The following is a 27,727-nucleotide window of genomic DNA, read 5'->3' as shown; positions in this document are numbered from 1 at the left end:
GTAGTTTATTGGGTCGGGTTTTTTGCTTTGTGGCTCTTCCTGTTTTGCATCATTTTTATTACAGTGGAGCCTGAAGTCTGAAAGACAAATAGTAGCAACAGATAAATTCCAGACAGAATTATTTTAGGTATGGTGGCAAAATCTGAAAAGTGAAATTCTCCACAGGGAGGAATGTGAGGTTTGACCAAATGCTCCAGGGAAATTAATTAAGTTTTCACTAGATGTCGTGGTTTAATCCCAGCTGCTCACTTCCCTCCCTCTCCCCCCTCAATCAGATGGGGGAGAGAATCAGGAGAGTAAAAGTGAGAACACTTCTAGGTTGAGATAAGAACAGTTTAATAATGGAATAATAATAATAATAATTAAAAAATAGTAATGAAAAGGAAAATAACAAAAAGAGAGAGAAATAAAACGCAAAAAAGACAAGTGATGCAAATGAAAAGCAATTGCTCACCACCAACCAACCAATGCCCAGCCTGTTCCCAAGCAGCAGCCCCCCCAGCTTTCTCCTGAGCGTGACATCATATGGTATGGAATATCCCTTTGAGCAGTTTGGGTCAGCTGTCCTGGCTGTGCCCCCCTTGTGCATCTCCAGCCTTCTCAGTGGGTAGAGCATGAGAAGCTGAAAAGTCCTTGACTTAGTGTAAGCACTACTTAGCAAGAACTAAAACATCAGTGTGTTATCAACATTATTCTCATGTTAAATCCAAAACGTAACACTAAACCAGCTACTAGGAGGGAAATTAACTCTATCCCAGACGAAATCAGGACACTAGAATACATGGCTCCTTACAGAGAGAGAGCATGGGTAACTGGAAAAATCTCACAAGGAAAAATGAAAGTTTTAGTACCAATAATACTGTCTAGGCAAGCTTCCTGTGGAACTCAACTACTTCTTTTTGTGACTTTTGTATAATTCTTCAGCTAGAACTGTACCACTGGCTGAGCATCTTACAGATGTTTTTCAGTGCCTAGAAATGCCAAATGTTGTACTGACTGCTCATTTAGCTGTCATGCAGATTTTTAAATAAGCCAGGTGAGGCTTATTTTTATCCAGGAAGGGCTAAGTAGGACCAATTATGTCTCACTGCTGTGCTGTAGTTAGAATAATAGTGTAAATGCGTAGTCATTATTTTCTTCACTATACAAAGTTGATTAAGTTGTGGTGAATAGCTAGAAAATAGTTATGGCCTAGTAGTCTTTCAGCTTTATAAAAGGTAGGATGAACACAAAGACATCACTGGTGTCAGCAGCATCATTTCAAACCCTTAGAAACATTCTAAACACCTAACCCCAAATGTTCTGAATGTGACCTGATACAGCGATGTCTTCCTGAGTGTGTGGACTGCCTGAAGCACAGACTCATTGATATATAGACTGCTCCTTTTTCATCTCAAATGTGCATTAGTCCTACAGGTAAACATTGACATTATTTTGATATACCTAATAAAGAGCACAGATGAATGGTTGAAGAAAAAAAAAAAAGGGATTGATAAGCCTTACACTGGAAGGAGTGGATATGCAACAGGCATGTGCCATATCCCTATTTTGCTCAGCAAAGAATCACTGCAGCAGCTTGTGAAATCAGCTTTTGAAATCACTGTGCCCTACCGGCAGAACAAAAACTGATCTTTTCACTGGAGATCTTAGGGTTCAATCTGAGCTTTAGAAGCTGAATACAAACATGTAAGCATACAAAAAAGATGACTTGCATGATGAACAGATCTTGTGCATCATCTGTCTAGTAGTTCCTGTTACTTTAGGTCTTATGGCAAAGAGGAATCAGTAAGCAAATAGTGAAATAACTGTGAATTTTTAAGACAAACTCTCATCTAAGAGTATATGGAGGAATGTGAAGGTGCTTATTTGGCTATCAAACGGGTAGATGAGTTACACTGGTAGTTTGAGCTGATTTTGCAGTGTAAATTGTTCCCCTTCCTACTGAAGGAGAAATGAGGTGAGGATAATGGAAATAGGGGTATTAGCTGTGAATGGATTTGAAGACGAGTGTTTCATTGGATTCCCTTCCCCTTCTAAAAGGACCAGAGTGATGCTTACTTCTTGAACACTTCTCATCAGGTTGAACGGTGAGAAAGGCCATTTGCTTTGACTGTGTATGTCATCATAGATTTCTAAAAGCTTCTGGATTGGTGTGAGGAACAGTCTGAAGAATTTCCAGTGTGTATAAAATTATTCAAATCACTTTCATACTTGAAGAAGAACCTATAGAGTAGGCCACAGCTCAGCTTGAAATACTCCTGTATGCTGCTGTTATTCTTCATAAAATACTGTGGTGAACATAAGCAGTAGGCAGAAAGGACTTCTTTAATGTCCCTAATTAGAAGTGTTCACGTTTGTGAGGAGACTTTTTTATGTGTGAGTGCTCTGAATAAAGCAGGTTTTGTTGTCATCTGAAGCTTGAATCACATTTTCTTGGAAATAAAGCTGAGCATCAGGACTTCTGGGTCAAGTGGAACAGTGCCAGTTTTTTTCATTTGGATGTTATTGCTTGCGGCTTTCAAAAAATCACTCTGTAGTTACCATATTCATGCTGTGCTGTGCTGACTTGCAACACTAGGAAAAAGAGAAAAATAAAAGCTTGCATTTCAGCTCTGGTACTGCTGCACAGCAGTAATCCCTTTACTTCAGGAGGATCTTCTGTCTGAAGAAGTCAAAATGCTTTTGTAACAATCAATCTGTACAACTCTGCTGTGAGTATCCCTTTTTTCAGCCAGGAGAAATCAAAGCCCTCACTTTCTTCCAAAGCTTCAACAAAATAAAACTCCAGTGTTTGCTTCCTCATCTTTTCACATGACCCAAAAGATTACTCTTTTCTCTCTATACTGTAAAATTTTGTACTAATTATGTGTGGCACTGAGTTTCCAGGCACAATATCTCAACTGCCTTGATGACAAGTTGCTTAACAATTTCAGAGACCCGTGGCTTTGAATTAAGGATAATTCAGTAAAGTGCTTAAGGATAATCATGAACTTCAGCACAAAGAGTGATCTTTGTATTCAGTGGGACTCTTCAGGCTAAAAGTGGAGTGCCTTTTTGAATTGAGGTCTGAAAAGTGAAGCATGTTTCCAGAATATTCTTCCAGACAGCTTGCCATGAGAATGAACTAGCTACTGACTTGATAAATAGAGCCAGTTGTTTCTGTGAAACAACACTGTAATACAGAGGTTGCTGTAAATATGTTTTATAATGCACTTGGTTCTTGTTTTTATTCAGTGTAATGTCTGTGAGTCGTAGTTGGCTAGAGCAAAAAAGCCAAGAGATTTCCTGTTGCTTATCAAGCACTGAATGTAAGTGGGGAGAGGGTTTGTTGTTTGGTGCTAATGAAAGCATTCAATAGCGAGAAACAAGCTGTAGAACTTCCTCCCCCCCGTTTTTTTTTTCCCTTACAGCTGACAAAATCTCATATGGATTTTGGCTGTTGGTGTATATAATTAAAAAAAAAACCAAACCTCAGATCTGTTGAGCTGGCTAACTAATGCTTTTTACCATGCTGTAATGCATCCCAGTGTGTGTTGGATCTGCATGAGAATTCTGATAGTCTTTTTGCCATCTAAACACCGGGGTACGTGTATCTAGTAGTATTAACTTTGAAACTTAGTTATTCAGCTTTCCCTTCCCTCTATAGGTATCAAAGAGCAGATTAGACTTCTTTTTATGCAGAGTGTTACCTTCTTGTTGGATGATTTCAATTTTTTATTTATGTTTTTTCCCAGTGATTTATAATCCGTGAAAAAATACCAACCTTAGAACCATACCCTGCAAGGTGCTCTGAGTTTAATTTTATAATGTGTAATGACAAGTTATTTTGCTTTTCAGGGTATGTTTGTCCTATAACCAAATATTGGCCTCCTGGGTTGAAAAAAAAAAAGAAAAAGCATTATTTTTCCGGTTTATGCTGGATTCTTTGTAGCATGGAAGCCTGCAGATACTTCTGTTTTTACCTGCCATTGCCAATATTTCATTGTGGTTGCTTTTTCTCCGCCCCCTTCTCTCTTGAGGACCTAATCACTCGGATTGCAGAAGTGTATCTAAAGTGATTTCAGCTTCTATTTAATGCACAGTAACTTTCTGGTTTCTAGTATAACTGCAAAGGCAGTTTTAAACGGCTGAAATTACTATGTTCTAAGGACTTGGAAAGCAAATGACAAAACTTCAAATTCATTATTAACAGAATAAAAATTAATTCTGACATTTACAAAAACTCTGAAACTGGTTTGAAAGTTAACGATTGGAAGCATGATGTTACTATCATCTGTGGTTTCCTGACAGAATTAATTATTTTTTATGGTTCTGGTTCGTTGAAGTGATTTCTCTCACAGTAAATTGTAAGAACTGACCTGCTTAGTATAGGGCTAATGAAGTTGTGGTATTAGTGTTTATTTTAGTTTGACATTTTCCCAACAATTTCTGGATTCCTGCAGTTTTACATTCTTCTTTTGTTCTGCAAATTTGGTTGGATTTGGTTGTGTTTAAAGATTAAGGGCATTTTGTTTTGGAGGGCTCCCAAGGAACATAGCTTTCTCTGTAGCTTCCTCTGCTTTCATCCTGTTGAACTCTGAGGCAGCTTGTTTTTAAGCTAATTTGAACAAGTGAAGTATGGCAGTAGTATTATATGAAGATACGTCTGCAACTTTATGTGTATTGCTAACAGTGTCCTATTTATTCCTACTGGTAGCTGAAGTGTTGTGCAGTATTATTGCATGATGTCAATTAATATAATGTGATGCTGTTAATAGAAGTGAATTTTTAACGTACTTGTTTTTTCCTTTTCTTTTTATGAACCCTATATTAATTCCTGTTCCCAAGTAGGAAGAAAGAAGGCAAGTGCTGGAAAGAAGTGTTGTTTAAGTCAAGTTGGGATTGCTGTTAGTAATGGTGCCTCCCACTTTCCGTCCAGGTTGTTTGCATCCGTTCTACATGGAATGCTCTGTCACCAAAGCTGAGCTGTGATACAAGACCCCTTATTTTAAAAGCGCTGAATGAATTGTTTGCCCTGGTTCCCTCATTAACAGTGAATACAAATGAATATGAGGTATGTACTCATGGACTAAGGTGAGTCTCTTCATTTAGTATATCTTTGTAAATGGGTTTTAAATGTCCCTGCTTGGTTTTAATATCTCTAAATTGCACCCACTGCCTAATTGAGGTTAGTCGTAATGCACATTTCCATACAGCTTCACATTAGCTTGCATTAGTGAATACTGGTGTTGTCCGAAAAGCGGATTCGTGCCCGGCGTGCAAGTAACCAATTCCACACGCTCAGGAGAGATATTGTTTTATTCAGGCCTGGGTGCTCGGTGGACTTGCCACAAATCAAGCACACCTGGTCTAATCACCTTTCTGTTTATATCCATGCTTCTCATACGTATTATAAATTTCTCTTTTACATATTCATTAAGTTTCCAGGAACTAATTATAATATTACCTCATCCTAGACACATGCGCACTAAAGTCTTTAGGGTCTTCTTGAGGGTCTTGGGTGGTCTCTGGTGGTCAGCAGGGTAGTGAACTTTCTGTGAACTTGTCCTTCCTTCTCCTTATAAGGTTGCAACTTGTCCCCAAGCCATACTTGGATCGCTTTTGTTTACGGTTTCCATAGTCGAAGTTAATTATCACTAGAATCTAACAATGCTTCTAGGATACACAGTTTATACTAGTTACAATTCCACACACTTACAAACACAACACCTGTTAGTTACCTAACTTCTAAGCAACAAATCTTCATTGTTTAGAATTAAAGAAGCGAGCAGTATGGAATAAGAGGTACTGTAACAGACTATACCTACTGCATCACTGGGAGATAGGTGAGAAATTCCAGTGCAAGGTTGATCAGAGGTTTCCCTCTGCCAGAATGTGACGACATGTGAATGCATCTAACAGTTCAAACCTGCGCCCCTTCCACTTTGGTAGCTTACTGCATGTGGCAGCAGTTTGTTTCAGGTAACTGCCTCTATTTCAACTGCTTATTTGGTTAAAGAAAATCTGAATGCCTGTTTTGTTCGCTTTTATAGAAATTCAAAGCTCAAGTTATCACCTTCCTTTGGAACAACACACAAAACAAGGTAGGTGATACAATTGAAAATGTTAATTCCTGGTGTCAGCAACTGGGTATTAAGTTTTATAGCTTTCTCTCAAGACAAGGTTATCAGTGTCAGCAATCTCATTTTCTAATAGGGTTTTCTTCTTGTCATTGACCATTTAACACTGTTTTTGAAGCAATGTAATGCACATGAGAGGTGATAACTGATGGTCTTAACATCTGCCACTCCCAAGGAGAATTGTAACGCAAAGTAGTATGACTCCTCTGGTAGGCTTCAGCCTTGACATGGTGAAGCATTCTTGGCAAAGCTGCAGCTGTGACAACTAACTCAATTCTTTCTTAGGGTATTGTAATGCGGTGGGAATGTTGGACCATCATCTCCATGGGGCTGGTGGAACCAAAGGATTTTAGTTTAAATACAGCTTGGATATTTCTACATAAACTACCCTCACAGCAGTAACGGAGTGTAGGAATCAGAATGTTTGCTATCAAGCCTAGATAATTGGTTTCCAGTAGGTAGCAATACCATATGCTGTGCTTGTGATTTTCTTTTTCTTCCTGTTAATTTTCTAGGATGCTGTTGTAGCCATTTCGGCCTATAAATCACTCTCGTCATTTGGCTCTGAAGAACATACAATTCTTCATCTTCCTGAACAGGTAGCAGTGTTATATGTTTAATAGTAAGGACATCTGATACTTCCATCTGGCATAGGTTGTATCCTCTTGGAAGGGAAACAAGGCCTTGTGCCATCTCTACCGCACAACCATCAGAGCCTCATAGAAGGAATATGAGCTCCTGCTGGTGAAATGGGATGATATTATGTATGATTAGCATAACTAAGACTTATGAGAGGGGAAAGGCACAAATGGAGGCTGAGTGAGTTCTAAGCAGTCAGAAGGTAGTTTTTCTGCTTTCATTAGTTAAATCAGCAGGTTATTTTTTGGGGTACCTAATTTGCATTTTATGCTCTTCCGTTGGTGCTTGCAGTTGAGTCTTGACATTAAGCAGCTTTTGTGATTATCGCTTCATCCATTGCAGCCACACTCATGCTTAGTACTTTTGTTCCTGAAATAGGCAAGTCAGTTTGAAAAGTAGGTGCTATTTCTGGAATTAATCTGAAAACTTTTCCTGTGTTTCTGTTCTTAACTTTTACAGCATAACATTTTGCTTTTTTGTTAATAAAGGCAGCCAGAAAGAAATTGAGGTACCTATTGGAAAGCTTTTTAAGTATGTAGAGGGCTGTTAAACTCTGAAACTTTAGTCTGATCCGTTGACTCAATAACCTTACAAAATAAAAGAGTGCAAGGAGATGAACGTATACGATCATCTATGTGACTTTTTTTTTTTACAATAACTTTGTAAGAGACTAGGCAATGATCAGTAGTCCATTGGTACTTTATGGCATAGTAAATACTTCTGTAAGTTTTTATTTACTGCATTATTACAAGATTGGCTCCATTTGCGGGTTGTAACTGGCCTTTATGAAAAGGTCGGAATAAGCAACTTTAAAATTAAAAAACATACTTGCTTTATATAAATCTATGAGAAGAGTTCAGCATAAACCTTACAAATTAAAAATGTGTTTTGCATAGAAGAGGAGCAGAAGATAGAATGAGGGAAATCTCTGAACACTGCTGCAATACTGAATCTTTCACAGTAGTACATAACTCTGTATTATTGGTGCTGTTACTTTACACTCGTTAGAAAATGAGTAAATATGTTTTCATTGAAAGTGTTGTAAATATGTTGCAGTTTTTCAAATTCTGAAAACTAGTGTGGAAAAATAACGTCTAGCAGAAATAGTCTGCGTATATTAAAGTGCCAATATAAAACATTGTTTTACTCTAATTGAAGAAGAGTCAAAATTGAAGAAGAGTGAACATGAAGTTTTAGTAATATTAGTTGAGTCTATAAGTGTTAAGATTAATTTTACTATTACAGGTATGGATTTACATACCTATGTGATTTTTATCAATTAGTTTTGCCTTTCATTCGGGTATAAGAAAAGCTTTTATTCTTTCAGCTTCAAATTAGTGAAATGAAGTGAGATTAATGAAATGGGGAATTTTTCATATTTAGTTGGTATTTTTGACACTTGGTTGACACTTGGAATCGTGAAAGATAATGAGAATTTTGAATTTTTGTGCTGACATTTCCTTTTTTTTAATCTTTCAGGCACGACCAGAAGTTGACTCACTGGAGGAGGTAGACATGAATGAAGATGAAGAAGAGGAGAAGGAGGCAGATCTTTTTGTTCCGGGTTCTTCATATATCAAGCTATTGTCTCTAACACCAGCTTCTGTTTTAGGAGGTATAATATATTCAGTATTTGATGTTACTTTGCAGATTTATAATGACAGTGACTGTACAGACATACGGCTTTCTTATAAGGGAGTGTCATGTTAAAGTTTAGCCTTCCCCTTCCACCCCGGGAAAATATCTTACCAAATTGCAGGAAAAAATGTGAAGTAGAAGTTCAGAGGAAAACAAAACCCCCAACCCATTTTTAGGAAGACAGTGGATCAGGGGTCCTGATGGTGGGAAAAAATGCATGTAACATAACTTAAAAATCCTTATCTGTCCCATAGGAAAAGCCAGTTGCTTATCATTTACTTCGTGTCCATTGTTTCATCATAGTGCAACTTCAATAGGGAACACTGAACAGATGTTTTTAAAGGCAGCTCTGTATTTTAGCACAGGATGGACTGAAGAAGAAAACCCCACACCCAAAGCCATACTGTTTTATAAACAGAGTTGATTGGAACATGCTGCAATTCTAATTTACCAAAGCTGCTTATGTGAAGCGTCGGAAAGTGAAGTTTTAGGTAGTATTTTCTCTCAAACGCCTTTAAAACTGATTTGTCACTTCAGTTTCCATATTGCATCAAATCATTGGAGTCCACAGGGTATCAGAAGTGGTATAACAGCGTATTTTTTATTTTAATAGTTTTTCATTCTGGATATCTGAGATTTGTCTGAAACCTGGTAGTCAGAGAATTAAAAATAATCCCATATAACAAACTATAAACTTCAGACAACTGCTATTTATTTATTATTATTACTGTTATTGAGAGGTATATCTCTGCAGGAAGGATGCTAAGAATTTTGTTCCTGTGATGTTAGTTACCTCTTTTTTTCCTTCAGACTGATTCCAAGCTTTAAAATACGATATTCTAGTATTTGCTGCACATTTAGGTGTTTCATTAAATTTATCCAGATTTTCTAGTTTGAGTTATATCTGGCAGCCTCGATTTTTGGGTTGTCTCTCTTGCCTGAAGAATTGCTTTTGAATGGCTTGTAAGAATATTAAGTCCTTTGGGATAACTAGCCAGTGCAGTAATAGTTCAGCAGTGATATTAGCTGTGTTAGGGTGTCTCTGTCAATGTGGATGGTTAGCAGCAGAGAAAGAGCTGTTCTCTTTCAGAGAATTTCTTCTCTATTGCTGTAGCTACCCTAAACAAAAAAGCTCTTATAAAAGTCTAGAGCAGGTAGGTGGATAGTATTTTCATGTCAATAAAGTTAGTTTTTTTGGAAGACTATACAGTGTTGAGGACTGGGGACAAAAATTTATAGTTTCTGTCTGAATCACTATAGTGAAAATTGCTAAACCTGCATGCTGAGGTTTTTGTTTGAAGAATATTGGCATTATGGGTGGAGAAAAAAAAATCCCCAGATGTAGGTGCCCTTTCTGCCATGCTACAAAAACCTGATTTAGGCTGCTATTACACTATGAAGTTGAACTGGGAGAGAGCATTGCTGAAATTCACGGGAACTTGCTGAAAATACGAAATGTGAGGAAGTTCCAGTATAAAACTATTTTATTCCAGGCTGCCATAGGTATTTCATGGACCCAGAAAGGATGAGTGAGTGCCCTTTTGTCTCCTTTGTCCTCTAGTTCCTAGTCAAAGCAGGACTGCATGTGATTTGGGAATTTGTATGCCAAAGTTTCAAGCCTAGTGTGAAACAGTTGTTATAAATCCCCTTAAAACTCAGTTGTATAACGAAAGCACTAACAGACTTTTAAACATATCAGGTTTGCAAGGTGCTGGTACAATGTTGGCTCTCAGTTGTGAGGTGGTAACAAACATCATGCAGTCATATATATGTACATACATGGTACATACAGAAACACGACCCTTTTTTCTAACATGTGCCTGCAGTTAGCCGCTTCAGATTGACTCTACAAATGAACAATAACTTTGTATTAATTCTGTATAATTTTAAACCTGGTTAGACTATAAAATGCATAGCTTGAGAGCACAGAACTTAATAAACAATTTGTACTGCTATGGTAACAAAAATAAAGGTAATACTTCTCTCTCTCGGTATCCCCTGGTTGCATTTACACACTCTCCATCTACCCTCTTTGCATTGTGCTTCTTTTAAATCTCTTTAAGAACAACCTGGTTTTAGAGACAGTATTTTTCACTACGTTGGTAAACATCAGTTTTATTTCTTATTGTCATTCTGTCAGCATGTGCCAGTGTTGTTGGTGTAGCAGTCAAAGAATGCAATCAACAGCTCATGGAATAGTTAAGGCTATTTTTCTTCCCAGCCATAGTATCTGACATGACTTACTCAGAGCCTCTTGAAGTTGCAGTGACAGCAAGTATGGAGTCAGAGAGACTTGCTTAAAGTTCTCAATTCTTTGACCTTGAGCTTTCATCTGAATATGTCATTACTGTTTTATCTAACCATATCGCCCCTGAAGCGCAGGTGTCATTTTGGGTTTTCCAGGGTTTGTTTGGTCTCTCAGTCATCATGCTCTGACATTCCCTTTCCTCTCTCCTCATTTTCTTGCGCTTCATCCAGCATTTGAAGAGTTTGCAACATCACTTGTGAAACAGGAGATGACCAATATGCCCCGTGGTGTGTATCATTCTGCCTTGAGAGGAGGGACCACACGCTCAGACCAGGGGAAGGCGATGGCAGGTGTTCCAAACTTCTTGCTGAAAATGTATGAGAGGAACAAACAACCAGGCATGACACCAGGTCTTGCAGGTAAGCTGTCACTTTCTTGAAGTTAGACAAGTATACATGCTTTGACCGAAAGATTTCTATGAATCTGAGAGTGAAATCAGTTTAAGAAACAATGATGTCTTATGTCACTTGATTATGCTTACATAGGCTTTTAAATTGTTGGCTTTATTAAGTTTACTTTACTTTGCTTTGGGTTTTCCACTGACTTATGCAAGACTTCTGAACTAGTAGCATGAGTATTGACCTTTCTTTTCTCCTTCCTTCCTGCTTTAAGCTGGCATGTTGTTGTGTTATGACCTTCCAGTCCATATGGGCAAAGATGGCAAGCCTATTAATCGATTTCTGGCCAGCAGGGGACGCAATTTCCAGCAAATGTTGGTAGCCCTCATTCATGAGGTAAGTTGCTGGCTTTTCTTCCCTTTTCAGAAGTATTATGCTTCCTTCCCTGCCTTACTACCTCATTTGTTTATGCTAATTAGGAATTAGTATCAGCTAGCAATGACACGTATCATAATTAACTAAAGTTGTGGTGAGGGATAACTAACTTGAATTGAACATGTAAATACTTTTTTTTAAGTGTTCACTGCTGAAGTACCTATTCTGAAAATAAGTAAAACAAACAGAAGCTGACCTTTGCCTTTATTTGCCTTGCAGGCTACTATACCTGCCTTATACCTCTTGTGTGTAACCAGTTGTAGGTGAATAGCAGGTCTGAACAATGATGGGACTCTGTGGGGAAATAACATCTACACCTTGCTAAGACTTGCTATTTTATTCTGTCTCTTAAATGTTTAAGCTCCCTGATCTATTAGGCTTATGCCACTGAAACCATGCAGTTACCTTTGGTGTGGTTTTGGAAAAAGGGCATGAAATAATGCCTCACTTAATGAATCCAGAAAATAAAGTGCTTGTAACAAAATCTTTCAGAGAGTTTAGAATTACGGTACTTTTATGGTTGATATGAAAGTTGATCTTTGAAAATTTTGGAGAGCAGTAAAACAAAATAAGTAGTTAGACTGCAACTAGGGAAATAAGTGTTCCTTTCCCAATTTTATGCCAGTGAGAGCAGTTACTAACACAAGTGGAAATGTATTATCTCTTTAAAAGTTCATAAAATTATTCTATTAATACAATCATTTTATATTGCTGCAGAGGTTAATTACATGCATCTGAGAGTGAAGTTTCTGCTCACAGGACATAAATAAGAATGTATGAATTATATCAGTATGAATTATATGAGCAAGAAAGCATAGATGACAAAAAAAACCTTCTATAAAATTTAGATTGAGTCTTAGGCAGGATGTTCAGAAATGAAAACAATGTATGAATATCTGGACATTTTAAAGATTTTTTTTTTTTTTTCCCCCCCCACCCCACAGCAATACCAATTCCTGTTCTACTTTTCAAGGATAGAAGAGCTTAAACAGTCCCATTCCTCCTCTTTCTCTGTCCCGTCTACAGGCAGTTTGGTGCTATTAAAGATAATTTGATTGTATGCTGTTTTGTACAGAGGAGCCTTTTCTTCAGAGCACAGGATGGATCCTGTGTTGACAGTGAACCAGAACTGTGTAATTAAAAGCAAGTGTTTTATCTAACAGTCGTACTGTACTTGATGCAGAAGTTGGAAGAGGTAGAATGAATGAGATATGGGTTGCAGGTCGGAGTGTGTCTGGGTCCTGATTTTGGTTTGTGACTGACACCCAACAGACCTGGAGCCTGCCTGCTGCAAAATTCCTTTATGATGCTAATAAAATCACTGACACTAAACACTTTCTATTATGAAGTAAGTATAGCACAGGGTCTCAGTGGGAAGGTTGTGTGCACAGGGTTTGGAGAGTTTTCTGTTTACAAACTGAAAGCCTGACACAGAACACAGGTGCCTGCAGTTGGAAAATGCATGGGGGCTACATTCTGATCCTGTGATGCATCTGCATGTCTCCCTCCTGGCTTTGCTCTCAGGTCCTGCTCCCTGCTTGTTTACACTGCATTTGTACTGGTTCACTTCCTTGGTCTCTTTGGAGCAAACGAACTAGTTCCCTCTCTAGCAAACCTGGCTGCAGCATAGTTTGCCTGAAGCTTCCAGTCAAGCGATGTGAATGTGCACCATGCTGAAATTGGCTGCTCCTACATAGTGCAGTCTTCCATCTCTGTACCATCTCTGAAACACTTTCATGTGGTACCATACACATAAAATTTTTACCTATCATACAACATCTTACCGTTTTGGTCCTTCTGAACTGAAAAGCCACAAAAAGTAATAATCATGTCTTGTGGCCTCGAAGACACCCCAGGATCCCAGTAGAAGTTAGGCCAAGTGGTACAAGGATGAAAGCCAGTCTGATGGAAAGTTCTTTTTTCAAACTAGTGAAAATAAAAAACAAAAGCCACCCTTAAACACAGGTCTCAAAGTATCTAATCATGTATGCAAATTTAATAGATATTTTCCATCTTGACATCTTTACTGCTAAAGAATGAAAGCAGAAACTGAAATAATACCCCTCATCATCACAGGAGTGTGCAAGGAAATTAATGAATGTTTTCTAACTACTTGGATGCTCCAGTGGAGAGCACCAGGGGAAGTCCACAAGGATATTGCAAAATATGTCAGAGGAGCAGATTTAGAGTAATGAGTTATGAATGAATCATGAGCTTGCATAGCATCCAGAAAGAAAAGCTCTGCCTTCTATGTAGTTGCTTCATTCAGTAGGACCTGGGTTCAGTGCCAGGGGTTCTGGAGAAAAACGTATTTAATTATATTATAATAAAAGGCATGTATTAAAGTGCTATATAAGCCAAGTTACAGTGGGATGAAGATCAGTTCTAAACTACTATGTTGTAAACACTCGCCTACTAAAGCATCAAATACAATCTCTAGTAAAAATATTTATTTATTTGTGTGTACTAGCAGTGATTATAACATCCAGCAGCACATCAAAAATTGACTTTTCTTCTGCTAACAAGCTACCTTCATAGAAACACAACCTTAAAATGGTTTGCTTGACGAAAGCGTGGGGTTTTTATTCAATGTGGTGAACTGAATGGAGTTAGTGAATACATACCAATGACTGGAGACAGAAATATTTTAAGTATCATCTCAGTATTTTACAAAGTCAGTTGATTCAAGGTGTAGTAAAACTAAAGTGTTTGGAATACAAACCTATACACACATATCTTCAGACAATCCTAACTGCACTCCTTTAGTGAAAATTCACAATAACTATAAAATTTTGATCAAAATATATCAGTATTTCTGTTCTCAGCTTACACTGCTTTAAAAGACAATAACATTTTTTCTTGCCTTTTTTCTCCTTGTACATAGAGACAGTTGGAGTTTTAGGGGCATCAGGAAAAGGTATTTGGGCCTTTGGCTTGAAGAGAAGCGAGTGCCTGGGCTCATCCGACTGAATTTCATGCCATAGTGCTTGTTTAGTCCTCAGCGTTCTTCTGGGGAACAGAGTTTAACAGTAAAAGCAGGGAGCTTAAAGCTATAAAGCTTAAGCAGTATTGGTCTAAGAAAATTGAGTTAGTAGGACCTAGGCTTATCTTTTCCCTGCAGTGGCTGTAGGAATTAACGTGTTTTTGCAAAGTCATTGCTTCAGAGTTCAACACAGTGTATTAAGCCGTTTTTTAAGGGGTTTTAAATTACCAGAATGACACTTCTTTGCTACTGGTTCGATTCCTTTTTATATTGGGGCTTTTTTTAACTCATAGTGACTTTTTAAGTAAAGTAAGAAGAGTTTCATTAAAAAGAAGACTTAAAGTTATCTTTGAAGCATTGTAGTCAGCATAAAGCTCTGAGAAAACTGGATGTAAACACGAAATTACAATTAATTGGGAGACGGCAAGCATCCATTTATTTTATCTCTAGAAATCCCCAGCAGTTGGCATTTCCTTAGTTAGGGATTAGCAGTCATCAATATAATTGCCATACTGGGATAATAACATTTTCATCTTTTCAGTGGTTTGATCTACGCTCACATCTGTAGAATATGAACCTACAGGTTGCGTATCTGTCTGTATCTGCGTATGCTTAGTTGCCATTATTACAGTTAGTTTTTTGTAAAGTGAGGCATGGGGAGGGGCTTGAGTTTCACTTTTGTGAGATTCTTTATGTGTAGAAGTGTGATGCCTGAGATTCTGCTACAAAAAAAACGAGTTACATGAGGTTTGTATGCAGAGGAAAGAATTTCTTCGTGTATGTTTAAAAGTCTGTAAAGCATACAGATAACAAATACCTGGGTCTAGCTGCCATTCAAATCTAACAGTAACATCAACAGTAGAAAGGTAATTTACTGTTAAGCCTTAATTGGCCAGACTTAGTCTATCTCCTAGGTGCTATTCTAGCTAAGGGATTAGATGCAGCTGTAATACCTGTCAGCAGGATCAGATTAAGATGCAGAAGGGTTTTTTGATGTTATTTGAACTGGTATCTCATGGGAGGCAGAACATATGTTCAATAAACAGTGGTACGTTTGAAATGCTGTATTGCTCATTACTGGTCACTAGTGACTTGAAAGAGGAAGATCATCTTTCCTCCAGAAATGGGGATGTGCTGTTTGATTGATTATTAAACAGAGCTTGTTAACCTCTCTTTGAGAGGACATGTAAGTTACTGTAGTCACAGTGGTCAGAAATCACATAGACCATGGATTTTCTTTGTTTTCTCTACAGCTGCCTGCATCATACTGTACAAGAAGTCCCTGAGGTTTATCACGGTCACCTGGGCTGGATTAGCTAATAATTGCCTGTGACTGTTTCAGATTTTGGAGTAATTCTTCCTAGGAGTTTATAGGAATAATGTCTTACCAGCTTCACTTACCTCTGTTGTGAAAATGAATGAAGATGAATAGTCACGTATGTTCACATCATGTACCAGATGTTTTGATGGTTCTGTAAATGTATGTTTTGGGTCAAAGTTATTAGGCTTTCAACTAGCTACCCATCTTTTCTTTTGTTAGTGGAGGTAAAGGGAACAGTTCATGCTACATGCAAAAAGCACAGAGGCAGCCTGCTTTTGGCACACAGATGTGGTAAATGGTGGCTTTGATGATCTGAACCGGTGCAGTGTTTTTAAAATAAGGGAGGATGGTCTTGCCTTTGCATGTTTCTTAATATTCAAGTGCTTTCTTTGTGTTGGAAATAGCACAGTTGTTTTGCCCTAACAATTAGTAATATTTACAGGCACAGTTGCAAAGTTGGGTGCCAGTGGTGAGTTGTACAGTATTAAATACTGCTCTGCAAATAATCATTTTAGGCTTATGGAAGAAGCATTCCCTGCTTCTATTTTAAGTGTGTTTGTTAGATGTGCTGTGATGACATGTATCTTTGAGCACTAAAGTGGAAAGCTCCTTCTGTACATTTCTTTCCTGGTTTGATTTTGATGTAATCAAGAGATTCAAGGGCTTATTCAAACCTTGTACATGAAGTACCTTAAGATGATAATTGGATTTTCTGGAACAGAATTCGCTGTAGTGTATTTTTCTGTGGCTAGGTATTTCAATGGATGTAGTTCAGATTATTAACTACTTTGTGCTGGTTTCCATTACTGAGTTTACTGAATGTATCTCCTCCACTGATGAAACAGTATTTAGGAAGTAAGTTTGTTGATTTTTGCTTTTCTCCTCCTCAGTCTAATGTGCCTTGGAGAAAGACAATTTTTTTTCTCACAAAGGAATGCTGGGGGGAGGATTTGGAAGTGTATGCATGCAAGTGTGTTGAAAAGAGTCTCTAAGCAAAATTCGAGATGAAGAGAGATGCTGCTTCATTATTTCATTGATATGGATATGTAATGCTAGTCTTATTTGTGAAATCACTGAGGCTGTAGTTTGTATGTCCCATATGTGAGAAAGGCATTTAAATACATGCCTAAACATGTCACTGACATATGGGTATTGTCTACAACATGTTTTCACAGCCACGCATTTGTTAGAGATGAGCTGAATTTAGGGACTATGTGAGTTAACAGGGCTATCGAGGTGGAAACTTGTTGTACTTAGTAAAAGAACTTACTGGGATTCCCAGTCTCCCTGCTCTACAACAGATTTTAAGATGGGCCATAAATGTTAATGGTATCATAGTTTCTAGGTTCTTTAAACAGTATTATGTCAACTAGATACCCAGGGAAGTGATAGAAACAGGCTTAATTTCACTGTTCCCTTAATTTGTTTTGTGTGCCCTCTACTGGTTACGTATCAGTGTAAAACGAGTGAGCAATATACAAAGATGTGTGGCAGCACAAAGGCACCAGTCCTGAAAGAAAGCTCATCCAGATGTTGCCATGGTGTTTGATTTTTATTGGGAGTGCACTGGAGAGGGGAAATGAGCTTCTGATTTAATTTGAAATTACTTCCCAGTCTTGCAGAAGTGTGCAAAACTTGTGCTATGGGTTTTCAGAAGTGTTGAAGTACAGGAGTAGTATCTCCTGTGGTTTGCCAGCGTTCCCTGTCTTGGGTTTTGGCCAACACAGTCTATGCTTGTGTGTCTTTTCAGGGAGACATGTCCTTCTTAATCATTGATCAACAGTCTCATATTAGTAGCTCATAGCTCATGCTGTTTCTTACTGCCTCAGAGGTCAGGCTGCAGCTCTTTCTTGAACTACTTGGCAGCCTGGTCTGGCTACACTGCCTCCTAGGAACGTCCCAGGACCAGTGTAGCAGTGTTTCACAACCACTCGTCTTTGGTTCAGAAGTCCCTTGAACCTCCTTCCCTGTGCCTCCCACCTGCCCAATACCTTCTTACACATAAATTGCATGCTCAAAAGAATCTGAACTTCACCTATTGTCAGCTTTGTCTATGCTTGCTAGTATTAGTTAACCAATACTTAATGTAGTTGTTATCATTGTGTATCCAGTGATAGAGGACAAGTAAAGACTGCAGGTTTCCTGTACTGAAATAGTGGGTATCAGCACTGCTTATGTAATAATGTTCAGCACTATGTCAATTTTCAGTCATAGATGAATTTTACTTGAGTGTTCTTTGTTATGTGAAGATGTTCTGTTCCCTCTTGTTATCCTCTCATTCCACATATCTACAAAATGTTTACTGCTATGAAGAAAGTTAATTATTCAAAAGGTGGTCAGCAGTTCTGCTGGTCATCAAGCACATCTGCAAATTTTAGATAAGATGTGCAAGGTGCTAGTAATACATTCCTGATTAGACCATGTTTAGTTGCTTTAAATGCAACAATGCATCTAAAGCTTTGTATTTCCTGCATGAGCACCTGAAGTGTTTTGGAGGCCTGCTTTTGCGCTGGTGCAGATTATGTGGTGAACTTCACAGATCACCATGAGACCAGACAAATCTCAATGCACAAATCTAGAATAGTTTCAGAGTAGAGGCAAAGATGCCTTGGGAACCTGAGGCAAAGAATTCTGACTGGAGCCTTGACTGCTCATCAACTTGTTGAGGAATTGATGAACAGAGAAGGGAGGGGGGTGTGAATAAAATTTTGGCTAAAAAGGGAGGGCTAGTTTTATTGAGTCATTTAAAGATGAGATTTCTTTTTTTCTGCAGGGTGTATTTCTATTGGCTGTGGGGTGGAGTAAGTCATCTCTTTTGATTGGTTGACTTTTAGATTGTATTTATTTCTACAGATGTATTAGTACTTACTCAAAACTGTTTTAAGTTCACCACTGACAGTGGGCATGAAGCTTTAGCACGGTCCTTTGTTTTTTGTAATAAAATCCACGTAAAGAAGGAATATTGACTACTTTATGTAGATCATGAGGGGCATAAAATAGAAGAGATGAAGCAGGAAGATTTAGGAAGATAATTAACAGACAAGGGGAGTTCAATTGTTTATCTTGGTTAACCATTCTGTACAGAGGAGGCCAGTGGAGCACGTGATGGAGAAAAGAGGGTTGGCATACCTTCAGGCATGGAGTGTTTTACATGTTAACAGTGACTAGTCTCTGTAGTAAAACAGACTAGGAGGAATAAAAAGGAAGAATAATAACCTTCTGGGATTAAGCCTAGCAAGATTAGTTACTCTAGATGGGCTTTGCACAATTTTTGATCACAGCTCACAGGGTTTTTCTATAGCTCAGGGAGTCTGGCATGTTCTTTTAATTTAGAAATAGAAAGTATAGGCCTTAAACAGCGGATACTCAGATATATCCCATCTCACGTCAACCTGACATGTCTGCCTTTCCTTTATTAAAAACTGATTACCCTGGAAACTGCTGAGATTAAATAACTTAATTCCAGTGGAGTCCAAATGGCTGTGATGACATTTTTTCATCTTTTTGGTAGAGGCAGACAGTAGAAATAATTGGATGGTAGCAAGAAAAATCAATTCTGTATGCCCACTGTGTCATATGATGAGATATAACAATGCACACCCATCATTCTAATTACAGAGCTTATGTTGTTTGTGGGTCTGAAAACACAGCAGTTTAAAAGGAGAGGACACCTGAACTCCTATCTTAATTTAATAAAATGTTGCTGCAATTGAGACAGTCATGGAGGGAGGGAAATAGAGACTTTTCTAATTAGTTGTGATACACATTTTTTGTGAATTAGTATGTTTTGATTTATAAGTCACATAACATGCAAATTGCAGGGAGAGGTATATATATCATGCTGGACTCTGATGTCTGGAAAAACTTTCTTGGTGGCCTTGAATTTGTGACTCACTCTGTTTAACTTGTCCCTGTAATTAGTTCGTTAAGCTGCCAAGGGCTAGAAAATGGCTTGTAACTGAGCTCACTTGATGACTTTTTTTCTTCCCCAACATGCTCGGAAAACGTCTTTGAGTCTGTTTGCTATGGTGCTTACTGAAGAGAACAACCTTGGGCTCCTGAGAAAAGGCTGTGCATATACATCAGATTGTGTAGTTGACTTTGAGTTACTCTTTCGTTGTGAAGTTGAGGCTGTCATACCTGTGTGATTTGGAGGCAAGCAGGGAGAGCTGTTGCATATTTCTTTAACCTATCTTTGCGGTGGTGTTGTTTTCCTCCTGTTAGTTCTATATTGGTGCTTCCTAGAAATAAACTTTGTGATTCCTTTCTTTTTTTAACAATTACTTTCCTTAAAGGAAGTTTGAACTATGTACTTGAACATAGTTATATATACCCTAGTCATGGGTACTAACTCCTTTTGAATAATCTCCCCTGTATTTAGATAGTCATCTACTTGTATTTAAGTACAAGCTCTTAGAAGCACCTAAGACTTACAAAAACTATGACAAACATAAACTGCACTAACATCTTTGTTTTGTACGTATTTTTGTCTACCAGTGCTACAAAGTGTTGTGCTTATTGCCACATGTAATTCCATTGCTCTCTCTGGGATCAATTATCTATTGAACTACCTGATGCAACCAATTTTGTCTGGCCTGGGTAATGAAGCTGAAAGTAACTTGATCTGGGTAAAACCAGAAAGGAGAACAAAGTACATTGTAATTTTAGTTTCCTACAGCTGTGTGTAATGTGCTATGGGTGTGAGCAAATGATTGCCTGCAAATCACAGGTTGGAGAGCATACATTCTGCATATGTTAGATTTAATGTAACCGCTTCTACCCTTTCTGGTGTGTTGCACAGGTTAACATTCAACCTTCTGAATGGCACCGCTCCATACTGCTGCCACAGTCCTGGTTAGGATTTATGAGTCGAACCTACAGTGCAGTTCTGCAGGTAATTTCGAGGTACATAGTATTGTGTACATTAATGCTCATTCAAGTGGTATGAGTTTTATTTTTGCCAGCAAGAGCACCCATGCAAGTTACAATAATTTAAAAATAAAGCTTGAGGTGTTTAATAGTAAAATTTATGAAGAGGAAATAAAAATGAGTCTTCAGTTAATGGCAGCACAATCTGGGATACTTTGTTGAAGTATAACTTCTGCTTACAGGTTCTTGCAGTCTTGTTCCTGTGTCAAGGAACAGAACTTCTGTGTCAAGTTGCAGAATGTGTCATTTTTTAGATTTTTTAGAATGTGAAATTTTAACTAGAACTCTAACCTATTATTTTGGGTAGGAATTTTGTAATAATAGTATCACAAAGGAAACAGAAGCTATCGAGGAATGATTCTTTAAATAGAACTTCTCTTAATCAGCATGTAATCCTGTCACACTGTGAGGGACTCTTCTTTTGATTTTTCCACCCTATCTAATGATTAGGAAATATCTTAAAACCTCCTTTCATTACGTTACCTGACCTGATATCTAGACCAATGTAGTGTCATTTGGTTTTTCAACAGGAAAATGATCTAAAAAACTTCTAACAAATAGCTGCTTTCTAGAAGGCTCTCTTTGTACTACTAGAAGGGCTTACTTGTTTGTATTTCCATGCCACATCAGCTGTTTTCAGCATGAGCAGCTCAGGTTGCTGAGCGAATTCTAGAAGTTTTGACTGTTTCTTGTTTTGCTGTGCAGCAAAACATGATTCTCTAACATTTTCAAAACAAATTTTTTCTTGGCCATCAGCAAAATAGCAGATTCTAAGCCGACGCAGCCCCATTACAAAGCAGGCAGCGGCTATTCAAATTGTAATTTTAGGTCGTAACTACAGAGGGGGCCGTAGTTGCTTGCATTTAATTACTTTCCTGTTTGCTTCCCCTCTGAGGCAAGATTTCAGGCCAAGCTGAGCAAGAAGCTTGGTATTTACCAGGCTTGTTTATGAAAGCCTCTCTAGGATTTCGTGCCATTTTACAGGGCAATAGAGCCTATTTTTGTTGCTTCTGAAGTCCCTCACTGGAGATCTAGTATCTTTACTTACTCCTTATGCTTCTATAGTACCTTTCATCTGAGATGGCCAAAGGAGACTACAGTATAAGATGAGTAGTCTGGATAGTACATAGTTCAGTATTTCTGAACAGCTAGTAGGGTAATCGTTTCTACAGTTTGGAGGCAGACGTTCATAGAGTCTGGTTCTCCAACACACGTGTGTGAGTATTTTTTTCCCTTTGGACACCTGAAAGTTCTCTTGTCTTTTATTATGTCTACTCACATGCTTAAGCACTTTCGCCAATTTGTGCATTCAGCATGTTTTTGAGACTGAAGTCAGCCTCATCGTGATGATCTTGATTTAGTACAGAACTTAAGACAATGTTTATGTGTTTGGGGAAAGGAAATTGCAATAGGTTTTTGCATAGTTTTTATGGAGCCTTCTCTTTAGTCAGTGTGTTGTATATGCTCCTGGAGAGTCACCTTTTGACTGACATCTGGATTTACAGGACTGACTCTCTTGTGTTCTCAGGTTTTTATGCACACCCAAACTATAAGCATTCAATACCTGAAAAATACAGCTTATGTGCCTGTATTTTTCACTTAAGGCTTAATAATCTGCTAAGGAGCAGTAATTGACAACCTAAACAAATTGAGATGTAGTTGTCTCACAGTTGGAGACTGAATATTAAAGCAAAGCTACTTAGTGTGTTTAGATAACAATTGTTAGAGGCCAGAATCCATATAATCTCCTTTAAGGTACAGAAAGAGCTGTTGTAGGAGTTCACGGGGAGGTCGGGGTCATAGAAAGGAAAATGATGAGGAATTCTGCTTTATGTACTGAATCGAGAAAGTGATGTTTTGCTGTTAGAATCCATTTTAGCTAGCAGGCTTCTAAATCTCATTCCCTGCCTGTTGTACCCCTTCCCAAGGGAACTTTTCTCTTTGCATGGACTAGGAGAGATGTGTCAGTATCTCAGCTGCCATCTGCAGCTTGTTTTCCCCACTCAGAGTAAAAAATTACGAATTATTTTACTTAATATATTGTTTGTTACAGTGGATCCCATATGAAAAGCGGTCAAGTTCACTTATGAAGTAGCCCTCAAGTGAAAGGCTACATCCATTACCTAAGTGTTCTCTGAAGAAATGTGATGATGACTGGACATGTAAGAGCCACTTCTGACTTACTCTGTAATTCTGCAGGGGAGGCAGGCAGAGCTGGAGATGCAGTTAAAACATGGAAAAGAGGATCCTGAAGAGGTGCAGCACAAACAGTTTACAGCCTGGCTCTGGTAAGGAAGTGCGTGTCTGCTCCTGATCACTTGTAATGGCACGTGAGGGAGCACAGGAGGGCAAGACTTCAAAGCCTTTAGCTTTGCAAGTTTCAAGACTGAATGAGCACTAATGAAAAAACCCCACCAGATACAATGACCAAGGGCGGGGCGGGGGGGGGGGGAGTGCAAAGAAAGACACTACTGGGTAACTGTCTGTAAGGACTCCCATATGCACGGGTTCACAGGTACCTTCCCCTCTACAGTGTCTGAAACTTTGTAGGGTGAACAACTGGAAGGAATGGAAGACTGTATTTGTTTTGTGTCATGTTAATGCAGAAGGATTATGCAAAGAGCAAACTTACTTGTAGAGACTAAATGAGATGTCTGACTGAAAATAGCTTGATAAAAGAAATGTAAGCCATGGTATGATGTGTGTTTTACTGCACTGAGACACATGTCAGTTTGTATGGTAAGTTGGCAATGTTGAGCTTGAGGATGTTGTTTAAAACCAAGCATATGATGCACAGCCTGACCCATGTCCTCAACTACTTCTGGTTCAGTCAGCTGAGGAGTCTCTCTCAGTCAGGATTTAGCCATGTATGTGCATGGCCAGGGCGACAAGGTGGGAAGTGGGAGGCTTCACAGAAAGAAACAACTATGTATCCACGGACAGTATAAATATCTGTTTCTGTGCTTCATAAGTGCATTGGGAACAAAGTATGTACAAACAAAAACCAAAATGCCCTTTGCCCATTTCAGTCAAAAAGGTGTTACTAAGTCCCATTCAACAGGAATAAAAATTTGTGTCTGTTGTTTTATTCCAGCTAAGTCTAGATTAGAGGGTTTCATAGTAAGATCCAGAATGATATGGTATTGTAGGAGAGATTCTTTGTGTAGTAGTGGCACAATTTTCTGTTGCTGCTCTGCCTGATCCCTTTCTTGATAGGGTATAAAGAGGAAACATTTTGCAGGTGAGAAGAATGTCTACAGCAATGCTGCTTTTGTAGATTTCTCCTGAACTGACTTCTGCTCTGTATTTCCTAAATAGTGTTAATGTAAGCTATGTCAAAAATGAACTGAATTTCCTTTAATAGTAGAGAAGTCAAAGCAATAAGTGAACTGGGAGCCCAGTATTAGCTTTCATGTCCTTTCCTGTTCCCCCTTAATTGCTTGGTGCTTCAGGGCTCTAACTTCAGTACCCATTAAGCATTTGTGTTGCCCACGGGGTTTAACCTGATTGTGGATAGCTTGATATAAACTTTATTGTTAATGCTTTATTGTGTAAGTACTGTGCAATTTTGCATTGGTATTTGCCGAGGTGCTGTAAGTGTTTCTAGTGTAGGTGGGTTTGAAACTGTGTGCAAAAACAGTTACGCAAAACAGTGGTTATGAAGGAAAGCCTGAGTAGGTTTCTTTTAAAGCGTGAGTAAGTTTCTTTTAAAGCTTGAGTATAACTCAGTCTTATAACATATGGCCCTATTTTACGAGGCATGCATCTAATCATGTGTTGTGGAACTGTGATTGGAGTGATCTTTTTCTGTAGGATGACAGTCATGGCCAGGATGGTACTGCATGTGGTAGTATAGAGGATCTCTTTCCTCACCCTAACCTGGCGATACAGAGGATTCACTGCACCTCTGCTTCTGTCTTGATATGAATGCAAAACTAAACAAATGCAGACAAGTAGCCTATTATAAATCAACTACAGTAATGTGTAAGAAATTTTAACTACTCCTATGGCTTTCATTTAAATGGATTCAGGTTACTATGCTACCTGATAGCATAACTGCCCATAGTGGTTTCCACAAGTATAGTAAGTGTTGGACATATTGTTACTGTTGTCCATTGTAAAACTTTCTCATTTTATTATGCTAAGACATAGCATAAGCTGGAAACTTATGTGTAACAGCTCAAAGAACAGATTTATGGCTGTTGCATGAACCTGCATTTTACAAAAAGTGGTATGAAGTCAAATAAGAGCCCTGTATAAAACATTGGTAGTGCACATGAGCATGAAGAAATGTTGGGTGGTACGTAGGCACTTTTACAGTTTTAATGCTTGTGATTAATTTGCGCTCATTTTCATAGCTATATAAGATAATTGTTAACCTAGAATGGACACGTGTAAGGCATAAGGGGAAATTAGCTGAGTTCATGGTATAGTATAACAAACGTGGTGTAAATTCTTTCTGTTTCTGTTGCAGGGTCAGAGATATGTTGACCGATGTCATCAAAGGTGCTTCCAAGTAAGAACTGCTAATTTATTACAAATGAGAATGAGTTTTCTTTTGTGGCAGAAGATGTAAGATAATATTTTCTGCAATTGGTTATCTGACAATTTCATGATTTCACATGACTATTCAGGAAAGGAACTCTTCCCCACCTTGTGCTTTGAGATTTTTTACCACTGACTGTGTCTATTAGAAAGGCTGATGCCTATGTTTTCAGGAAAGCCTGGGTAGTGCTATATGCACTATTAGTCTGTTCTTTTTTTAACTAGCAGACTGTTTGCCTCAAGTAGCTTCATTTATGTAGAAGTTGGCTGGTCTTTAGTGGAGTATTGGCTCTTCAAAACTGTCCCACTTTCTGTTCAGGTGCCCTTCTTGTGCCTAGATGCCCCCGAAGGCAGGAAATTACATGCTTTCAGATTGTGGCAGACTTGTTCAATTGCTATTAGAATTAGCACATGGCTTTCAGGCAGCAATAAACTTTAGCCTCCTTCATAGGCTGCTAAAGTGGTTTGACTTCTTTTTTTTGCTCTGCACTGGCAGCTAGCTTACTATTATGCTTTGTCCTTGGTTAACCTGAAATTGGCCACTTGCACCAGTTTAAACAAAAGTGTCAGAAATAGTGAATCCTCATAAGAACAAGTACTTAGAAAATCTTAAATCATGAAGAGGTCATCAATGAAAGAATTACAGTGAAATCTCACAGACCATTTCAACATTGGTATTCTTGTAAATGTACAAAAGACTAGTTTGAAATACTTTCGCGAGTTGAGGTTCTGGAGATTTTAATTAAGACTCAAAATCATAAACATTTGAACTTTTTCCTTTTTTAACTTATCATTGTTATTATGTTATATGGATATTTAAAATATTTCCAGCTGTTCTATTTCCTTGCATTCAGTCCATCTTGAAGGAGTCAGTTGAAGAGGGATGAAATTGGAAGATCTGTTTGATATTTTAGCTACTCAATAAATACCTGTGTTAAGGTAAGGTAGTAGAAAGAGACAAATAAAGGAGGAACAAAATAATGAACTTTAAATATATTCTGTGTTTCCGAATTAAAGTTGTGATTTTAGTTACAGAAGTTCATTAGCAAAACTAGTTGAGGTAGAAGCATTACCTAATTTGGGAATGACTGGTGAATTTTCTTTAGCTAACAGCAGAAGGATTTCCTGTGCATGGATTATGCCTCTAGAACTTCTTGTGTTTACTGACTTTCTTTTACTAAAATATTGGTCTTTTTCCCCATATTTTCAATAAAGAGTACGACACTACTCTTTCCTCCCAGGGCTTGTTAGGATGTGATTTTTACCTTTATTAAATTTAAAGCATCCAGCTTTCATGAGTGTGTAGATTTAGAAGGTTCTCTCTGTTTGAGGTACATCATGAAATGTAACCTTTTAGAAGTTGATGATCAGCAACAACAAAGGTTCTATATGTAGATTAGGAAATTATGTAAGGCAAGAGGTATGGGGAGGTTTCAAATAACTTAACTAAGCATCTAGTTGTAATTATTTGCAGGTATCTCTTATCTGAAAGGAAATAGTTTCAGTGTTCCTTCTAAACAGGAGAGGTCAATGACATTCCATAAGACCTGTGTGTCTTATTTTAAAAAGCGAACCAGAAATCCAGAAAATATTTTTATTGTAAAAATGAGATCTTTGGATCTGGAACAAATGTCTAAATTTGCAGTGTAGGTGTATTTTTACAGCAACAGTTGAGGAAGTTTTTAGAAATGGAAGACTGATGCCACAAGTGTAGCACACTGTGTACTGGTCTAGTGTAAGATTGTAAGTGGCCTAGTACAGTTGTGTTGTTCAGCTGCTATTGTAAAACATCTAAAAGAGTTCCAGCAGGATTGTGTTGCAATATGTTTTTCTGGGAATGACTGGGATATGGACATCGATCTTTTCATGAAACTGAACACAGTTATATTCTCTCTCTTACTTGTAGGTGGCACAGGTTTTTTTCTTGAGTTCCTTAAAAGTAAAGGTTTGCACTGTGGCAGAAGTTAGTACTCTTTGAAACCTGTCATTTTCCATGATGTTAATGTTTTCATAGCACAGGGGAGTAATTAAAAACTTTTTTTTTAAGCTGAGGTTTCAGTGATGGCTGCTCTGCTAAATCTCCTGAACAGATGCTGTTGCAGTGAAGTGGCACCTGCCTGTCTAGCATTTTCTGTTTCAAGAGCTTATTGTGTTGTCCTGTGTAGAGATGGGACTAGCTAAGACCAACTGGTGCATTTCTGTGAGTGCTACTTGCTCTGCAGGGTGGCAGTCCTCATTATAGTGGAAGCAAGCTTCTGTTTTTATACCACTTTATGTGTGCTAGGCTTTATGTAAAAGGCAAACAAGAAAAAAGACTGAAAAGCTTCTCTCCCCCATTCTTTCTCTAATTCCTGAAGATGAAATGTTACAGACTTTTGCTGAGCTAGAAGACAGCCCGATAAAGTTGCTAGGTGCAAAGGCCTTCCCTCCTCGACCACCTGTAGCACAACTCTCCTGATTGTGTTTTGTTGC

General features: G+C 38.2%; 1 protein-coding gene across 1 annotated transcript in view; it reads left to right on the top strand.

Annotated features, from left to right (window-relative positions):
* The window catches only part of FOCAD (focadhesin), a gene marked incomplete at its 3' end in the record, with an annotated part of 88,412 nt that overhangs the window by 56,123 nt on the left and 4,562 nt on the right, over positions 1–27,727 (top strand). The window contains exons 15-23 of the mRNA XM_009573739.1: positions 4,919–5,053; positions 6,033–6,083; positions 6,635–6,718; positions 8,238–8,373; positions 10,875–11,063; positions 11,317–11,438; positions 20,583–20,675; positions 22,910–22,998; positions 25,185–25,226. Of these exons, the coding sequence (XP_009572034.1) occupies positions 4,919–5,053; positions 6,033–6,083; positions 6,635–6,718; positions 8,238–8,373; positions 10,875–11,063; positions 11,317–11,438; positions 20,583–20,675; positions 22,910–22,998; positions 25,185–25,226 (941 nt within the window). The remainder of the gene's footprint in view (positions 1–4,918; positions 5,054–6,032; positions 6,084–6,634; positions 6,719–8,237; positions 8,374–10,874; positions 11,064–11,316; positions 11,439–20,582; positions 20,676–22,909; positions 22,999–25,184; positions 25,227–27,727) is intronic.

Source organism: Fulmarus glacialis, unplaced genomic scaffold (assembly GCF_000690835.1).
Source record: "Fulmarus glacialis isolate BGI_N327 unplaced genomic scaffold, ASM69083v1 scaffold3953, whole genome shotgun sequence".
Classification (NCBI taxonomy): Eukaryota; Metazoa; Chordata; class Aves; order Procellariiformes; family Procellariidae; genus Fulmarus; species Fulmarus glacialis.
Note: the sequence above shows the minus strand (reverse complement) of the source record. Positions and strands in the feature narration are given on the sequence as shown.